At 32.6% G+C, this 8,323-nt stretch overlaps 1 protein-coding gene across 1 annotated transcript in view; it reads right to left on the reverse strand.

Moving 5' to 3' along the window:
- Positions 1-8,323, reverse strand: part of LOC109846331 (nucleolin 1-like) — a 13,457-nt gene that overhangs the window by 408 nt on the left and 4,726 nt on the right. Inside the window, exons 12-26 of the mRNA XM_020415558.1 lie at positions 8,027-8,135; positions 7,798-7,906; positions 7,545-7,640; positions 6,807-6,962; positions 5,685-5,804; positions 5,541-5,618; positions 5,334-5,465; positions 3,247-3,315; positions 3,084-3,169; positions 2,879-2,996; positions 2,465-2,553; positions 2,103-2,193; positions 1,927-2,018; positions 1,512-1,849; positions 7-23 (exon numbers count right to left, since the gene is read on the reverse strand). Coding sequence (XP_020271147.1) covers positions 7-23; positions 1,512-1,849; positions 1,927-2,018; positions 2,103-2,193; positions 2,465-2,553; positions 2,879-2,996; positions 3,084-3,169; positions 3,247-3,315; positions 5,334-5,465; positions 5,541-5,618; positions 5,685-5,804; positions 6,807-6,962; positions 7,545-7,640; positions 7,798-7,906; positions 8,027-8,135 — 1,700 coding nt within the window. The remainder of the gene's footprint in view (positions 1-6; positions 24-1,511; positions 1,850-1,926; positions 2,019-2,102; positions 2,194-2,464; positions 2,554-2,878; positions 2,997-3,083; positions 3,170-3,246; positions 3,316-5,333; positions 5,466-5,540; positions 5,619-5,684; positions 5,805-6,806; positions 6,963-7,544; positions 7,641-7,797; positions 7,907-8,026; positions 8,136-8,323) is intronic.

The raw sequence follows: 8,323 nt of genomic DNA on the forward strand, positions 1-8,323 counted from the left end.
ATCAGCAAAAGTGATCTTTTTGCCTGCAAAAGGTTCCTCCCATTAGAATCAAATGGTCATCAAAACCAGCAGAAAGCATATGATCATTAATTGATTCTCTCCTAACCCAGACTACCTAAAATATGGAACCATTTGAAACTACTTAAAATTTGAAAGCATATGCAACAAGTGAATTGTCTTTTAAACCAACCGACAGACGCACAACTAGAAAAGTTCTTGACTGAATTTCATAAAACTATCATAAACTCTATGATGTCATGCCACCTGATGAAAAAGCAGGCAAGTTGTCTGCATAATCCCCAAAGATCATCACATTTTGTTATAAATTTACCAGCAATGAATGAAGCACGACTACAAATTTAATTGAGGTATATTTCGCAAAACTACCATGAACTCTGAGATGCTATTGCAATAAATAGATTTCACCCAACAAGAAATCATGTTAGCTGTGTGCAAAATCCACAAAGATCATGGTAAGTTTTAAGAAATTGCCATCAATGGAAGAAGCACAGCTACAAAAGTAATTGAGGTAAATTTCACAAAACTACCATGAAATTCTGTGATGTTATACCAACATATAGTTTTCTCCAACTAAAAAAAGTATGGTAGTTGTGGCAAATCCCCAAGAATAACGGTAGTTTTTTTTAATAATTTACAAGCAATGAATGAACCAATACCACAAATGTAATTGAAATAAATTTCGCAAAACTGCCATGAACTTGGTGATGTATACCAACAAATAGTTGTCGAAGAACAACAATTATGGTAATTTTGCGCAAAACCCCCAAAGACATGGTAGTTTCTAGAAATTTACCGGGTAATTAAGAAGGGGGTGTTAGTCAATTGGGATATTTTGATGCAAATTGGGATAATTGTTAAAGCGGAATAATTTTTTACTAGTGGGATATTTTAGTGGGATAAATAGGAACAATTTTATGAAGCGGGATATTTTGATAAAATAACGTGAGATAAATTTTTATAATCATGAAATATATATTTATACATTTTGAAGATATAAATATTATTTATGTATTTTAAACTTACTATTATTGATTTATAATTGCTTATACAAGAACATTCTTTACTATTAAATAACTTTTCGTTAGACTATAAGATATTGACAATTATTATTATTATGATGGTCTAATGGTGATAACCATAATAGGAAAGAAGTAAAGATAAAAAAATAAAAAAAATAAAAAATAACAAAATAAATATGAGTTCTTGTTTTTTACCACCTAGTTCCAAGCTAAAACTTGGAATAATTTGAGAGACTAGAACTCTCATTTTTGTATAGAAAAATGAAAAAAGTGGGATAATTTTGTACCATTATCCCAATTCTAGTTTTATTAGAGTTCTACTTGACTAACACTGTAAAATTTTGTTCTAGTTTTAGTTCTATGTGACTAACACCTTAAAAATTTATCCCACATATTATCCCAGTTCTAATTTTAAGTTCTAGGTGACTAACCCCCCCGAAGAGAACTCTATAATTACACAAAAATATTTACCAGTGCTTACTGTAGACACACTCTGCCTATTGGGTGTTCCTCTGCCTCCACCACGCCCTCTGCCCCCTCCATCACGACCACCACGGCCCCTGCCACCTCCATCACGGCCACCACGACCTCCTCCAAACCTCCCTCGACTACCACTATCTCTACCTCCATCACGGCCACCACGACCTCCTCCAAACCTCCCTCGACTACCACTATCTCTACCTCCATCACGGCTATCTCCCCTCGGTTTAGCCCCGTCCACAGATAAAGAGTAGCCACCAAGGTCAGATCCATTTAGTTCCAAAGCCTGAGAAAAACTATCATGGTCTTGGAATTCAACATATGCAATTCTGGAATCAAAGACCCAACATTAGAAATGAAAAAAAAAATCGAATCTTCATATTTGAGTATGTAAAAATGTGCTGACCCCTTTGGAGCACCAGTTTCATAATCAGGTGGAATAGAAACACGGGAGATTTGCCCACATGATCCAAAATGCTCTTGGAGAGAACTCCTTATCTGATGTTTGGACAAAAAAATGAGATGAATTGCATAGACATGAAATTATGACTTAAAGCATAACTCTAAACGAGGGAAAATTACCTCATCCTCTCCAAGGGATTTATCAAATCCTCTTACATAAACTGTTTGACTCTGACGTTGTCCGCTTTTTTGGTAAGAAGTATTGTCCCTCCTACAATGCCCACTAAAGGTCAACAAAAAAGAGGTATTTCTTACGCATCAAATTTCACAGCAGGTGAAAATAGTTTTTTCAGGAAAAAACAGCTGGATTAAACAATATCAAAATCTTTCCAATGAACTTCGAATGAAAGCAACCTAGTCATACACAAATTTCATGGATATAGCCATATTTTATATGGACAGAACGGATAAGAGATAATCTGCTAAACACATTTAGAAAATACATTCTTAGACCATGAGAATAACGAGTAACAAAGACATACCCACTCTGTGGAGTGTATGCACCCCTCTCACGAGCAAAATCAAGCCTCACTCCACGTCCTAGTATCTCTTGACCATTCAGTTCATAGGCCTAAAGGAGAAGAAAAGAAGAGAGAGAGAAAAGAAGAGAAAGATAACTTCTTAGAGAGAGAAAAGAAGAGAAAGATAACTTCTTTGTGAAGCATGACTCACAAAAAGAAAGGTGGATACTTGGGTACAACTACCAATGTAGTAAATAAGTTTGCAAGATGATTAGTAGGTAACTTAATATAATTATATACAGAACAGATATTTGAGCTACACGTTCAGATTAATGATCTACAAGCATGAAGATTAATAAAAAAACAATCAACTGTTTTTTAATATCATCAAATAAAAACATAAAATTATAAGGTAAGGTAGCAAAAGTATATCACCTTCTGAGCATCTGCTTCAGTGGCAAATTCAACATGGCCAAATCCCCTGAAGCTACCATCCTCAGATGTAGCGAATCTAACATCAACAACTTCTCCTGCTTTCCCGAAAAACTCCGCTCTGAAAAGACAGATGAATAAATCAACTTAAAAGGCATAAACCAATTTGTAAAGCAAAGCATTAAAATATTTCAACAGTAAAACATACACTTCATCTTGCCCAACATTGAAGGATAAATTTCCAACAAAGAGCGTCTTTGATCCAGAAGTCTGGTTTTGTGAAGGAGTTTTGGGCTACATTCAAGAAATATCATTTTCAAAACATATATCTTCACAATAAGATAACGAAGAATAATTAGTGACAATATTACCTCCTTTCCGAAGCCTGTTGAAGTTTGTTTTCCAGCTGATGGTGCATCTTTCATCTTCACATCAGAGTCCTGCAAAACTTTTGAGTTATAGAGAAGGAAAAAATCTACAAAATAAAATTGCAAGAATTAATGGAAAGTACAAAATATATATCAAACTACATAAACACAAGTACAAGTAATGTAAGTAGGGGTGAAAAACGACTGAATCTAATCGAGTACTACAATATTCAAATTCGAATTGTCATTTTTCCTTATTTGAATTTGAATTCCACTCAAATACCAAGTCAGCATTTGAATTCGATTTGGTTGATATCTAGGAATTCAATAACTATTTCTGAATGTTCGAATAACACGGTGGCAAAACATAGCTCTGCCAACTAGTTGGTTTGGGGTTCGAACAACCCTTTTGGCATCATTTTATCATGTAAATTTGTTATTTAACTAAGTCTAATCCTTTAGTATAGAACAAACATCAATACTTTTAATTAAAAGCATTGTTCACAAACTTTTGAAAAAATAAATAGACAAAAACTACAATATTTCAAATAAGACTATTTTATATAATAATAATGAGTAGTTTTTAATCTAGTTATCATCGTAATTCATAATGTGGGAATCATTTTAGTATTAGATCTCTTTATTTATTTATTTATATAATAAGGCAACAAAAACATAGTTTCATACAAAACAAAAGTCTAGGCTCTATTTACTTGTGTTCTTAGATGGGGTATGGTTTATAAAAAAAAAATTGGATGAATAATAGTTGTATAAGTTAAATTCCTCAAAATAAACTGTAAAATATAATCAAATAATTTTTTAATCAACCAAATCGAATATGCTTTTGGTCAAATTTTATTTGTTTATATGAACCAAATACTAAAAATATCCATTTACTATTAAGTGAACTAGCAAATTCAAATATGACCATATATATATATATATAATATTATATATATATATATATATATATATATATATATATATATATATATAATATATATATATATATATATATATATATATATATATAGAGAAGAGAGAGAGAGAGAGCAAAACTTGTGTCAACTTAAGTGGATAGCAAAAAGTTATCCACCAAACTTTTTAGCCACTCATATTGCCTAGAGATCCTTGCATGATATGAAAAGTTTTTTATATTTTATAAATGAGTGGCTAGGAAGTTTGGTGGACATCACTTAAGTTGATAGGAGTCTCTCTCTCTCTCTCTCTTCTCTCTCTCTCTCTCCTATATATTATATATAATATATATATATATATAATATATATATATATATATATATATATATATGTGTGTGTGTGTGTGTGTGAACCAAATTAAGTTAATAAATAATTGGTATTTTATATATATATATATATATATATATATATATATATATATATATATATATATATATATATATATATATATATATATATATATATATATATAATAACCGAATTATCTATTAATTATTTGGTTCACTTCCACCTCTAAATGTAAATCTCACCCAACAATCTCAATATAAGGTGCTAATAAACGATAAGGGTGGCAACAAGTGGGTAGATGTCTCATGGTCAGGTAGGATAAATTGATTTGAGTTATATATATTAGATCAATACTTCTTCAGACCTAATCACGAGGGTATTGGAGGAAGAGGATTTGATCTAGTCTATGTTGGCTTTTTTTTGGAGTCATATTACATTGGTACAGTTGGGTATAGGGCAGACAAGGCGGGAACAGCTAGAATTTTCTCTACAGTGAAGATGTCCAGCAAGTCTCCAGTTCTCTTATACAAAAAAAATTATCTACTTTCAATATGCAATTGACATCTTGCGGAGAGACCAATACTAGGTAAGATACATCCACCAACTCATAGAATACTGACAGTAAATCAAGGGATAAAATATTATATTTTCACGCTGTTGGATCAAAAAGTTTGAACGGTTAACTGACCCAACATTTTGTTTGATTCTGCTTGTTAGACTAAATTTTCTATAGAAAATCCCTATAGATGTTGTTTTTATGTAGTTTTATCTTATTAAATTACTTTTTTAGGAAGACAAGACCAGCATCAAATAAAATTTATCACCTTCTTTGGTGTCTTTGCTGGCTCTTTATCTTCAGATTCCTCTTCTGATGATTCCTCAGAACTTTCATCCTCATCACTGTCGCTATCTTTCTCGGTTTTCTTTGACTTGTTCAAATTCGAAGAAACAGGAGTCTAATATAATACCAGTGTTAGTTTTCTTTTCAAGAAAACAAAAGTATTAATTTGGGAATTAAGTCCATTATGTACCTGAACTTTCAATTTCTTTTTCCGTGGCTCTTCATCACTCTCATCAGAACTCTCTTTAGGCTTCAGTGTAGCCTTCTTCTGCAAGTTAGACAAGCATCAATAAAGCAAATATGATCACACATTAGATCTATCAAAAAAATTCACCATTATGTTCTTCTGTGCTTTTGGAGGCTCATCATCTGAGCTATCATCTTCGTCTTCATCACTGCTGCTCTCCTTGACTGCTTTTGAAGTGGGCTTGCCACCAGCAACAGGAGAAGGAACCTATAAGATGAATAGTGTCAAGGAACAATAAGCAAAACCATAAACAATAAGCAGAACCATAAACCAAAGCCTCCTCATGACTAACCACATATGCGGCCAATTATTCACGAACTAGGTCCCAACTAGCCAAGATAATTGAGGAAGCAATGTTTTCAGTCTTTTTTAACTAAGTATATGGAACGGATACCCAGAAGCAACTAAAGTCAAACACATGCCAAAGTTAAACTTCCATTATTCAAGAAAAAAATCAAAACATGTGATTCGTTGTTATATTTACACAGAATTCTATTTTCGTAGTAAAGAAAAAGAAACTTAAAAAAATATTGAAGAAACTTACAATCTATGCATTTCAAAATTCTCAAAGCACAACTGATCATCATATTTATAACCTCGCATCATATGACCATCTCTCTAGAGAATATAACATTAATTGAGCGATGGCCCATGGAAAAAGAATCCCAAGAGTTCGTTTCTTGTGTTTATTTTACTATTTCTCTACCTTAGGATTGTTTCTAGTCACTTTAGTTATTAGATTGACAATGTAATTTATTTATCTTATGTAACTAACAGCACAGAAGAAATAACCAAAACAGTGCCCTGAATCGCTTGAATTTCCAATAAGATGCAACCAGGCTCTTGACATCACTTATGCTGCCTCACAGTGAACTTACTACATTTAAATGAACCAAAAAGTACCTTTAACAAACTATCCAAAATATTCAGCAGCTGTCCTGTTTTCATTAGTTTTTAGAAAAGAGATGAAGTCAACAGGCATTATGAGTCAAAATAATCTCAGTGACCACAAAACTAAAACTTCCCGACTTATATACAGTTGCTAAACTTAGATATACTCGACAACAGTAAACCATTACCGTCTCACCCACAAAAGAATATATCTGATATTGCATGATTTGTTAACAAAAACACAAACTTGATCTCCAAACAAAGAAATCAATATACAATGAAATTTGCTGAAGTTAAGCAATGCAGTTTGAGACTTACCTTTTTCTTATCTGAGTCTGAATCAGATTCACTTTCTGAGCTATCACTTGACTCGCTATCACTTAATTTTACGGGCTTTTTCGAACCATTAGTGGAAGCCAGTTTTGATGTAGTCGTAGTGGCTTTAGCTGTTGCTGAAGGTTTAGAACCTCCAACCTGCATTGATCATTGAGTGCATTACTTCAACTATGATTTTGCGTATGGAACATTAAAAAGAATAATCTAATAACTCATTTTCCTTGCAAACTCTAAAGCATAAACCAGAGCTTCATCTTGATTAAATATACAAACAAGAATGACTCAGAAAAGAACATGCTAGCATTGCTTTCTGAGTCACTCTTATAGTTTTCACTGATCCTCGTATTAAATATCTCAAGCTACACAAGCATTTTTGACAATGTTGCCTTATTTCCTTTAGCAAAAATTGCTAACGAAATTATACAAAAAAAAAAAGAATAAGCGAAAGTATACGAAATTTCATCAGCGTAACTTTCCAAAGACCGATTTTACATCATCAGGAATATGTTTCTTTTCGGTAATAGCATTTTTCCACAAGCAATAGATAACATCAACTCAGGAAAATACAAATTCTGTCTGACATGTTAAATGAAATACATACATTTAAGTTCTTCTCATAAGAGTTCTATCGGTGAAGGGTAAGAGAAAAATAAGACAACAATAATTAGCATCATGTCATCTAAGCATTTAAAAAACATAATAAAGACATGGCAGCCACACCTTTTCATCCACATCTGAATCACTCTCAGAAGAGCTATCACTCGAATCTGACTTCTTCAGAGCTGTAGCAGGTTTCTTTTGGGAAACAGCAGGTTTCTGTGTGACAATACTAAATGAAGATTAGAACCATCCGAGTACATATATATATATATATATATATATATATATAGAACAGATCACGATACTGAAATTCGAGAAACTAACAAACTTATCATTTGTATATAGGAGTTCAATCAGTGAAGTGTAGCCACACCTTTTCATCCACATCTGAATCACTCTCAGAAGAGCTATCACTTGAATCTGACTTTTTGGAAGTTGTAGTAGGTTTCTTCTGGGAAACACCAGGTTTCTGTGTGACAATACTATATGAAGATTAGAACCATCCTAGTATATATGTTAAACAGATACCATTACTGAAGCTCTAGAAACTAACAAATTTGTCTTTTGTATATAGGAGTTCAATCAATGAAGTATAGCCACACCTTTTCATCCACATCTGAATCACTCTCAGAAGAGCTATCACTCGAATCTGACTTCTTTGGAGTTGAGGCAGGTTTGTTTTGGGAAAGAGCAGGTTTCTGTGTGACAATACTAAATGAAGATTAGAACCAACCAAGTATATATATTAAACAGATCCCACAATTGAAATTCTAGAAACTAACAACTTCATTATTTGAATATAGAAGTTCAATCAGCAAAGTGTAAAGAGTAAAATAAAGACAATTAGCATCATGTCAATTAAGCAATTGGAAACACAATAAATACTTGGCAGCCACACC

The sequence above is a fragment of the Asparagus officinalis genome, chromosome 6 (assembly GCF_001876935.1).
Source record: "Asparagus officinalis chromosome 6, Aspof.V1, whole genome shotgun sequence".
Lineage (NCBI taxonomy): Eukaryota > Viridiplantae > Streptophyta > Magnoliopsida > Asparagales > Asparagaceae > Asparagus > Asparagus officinalis.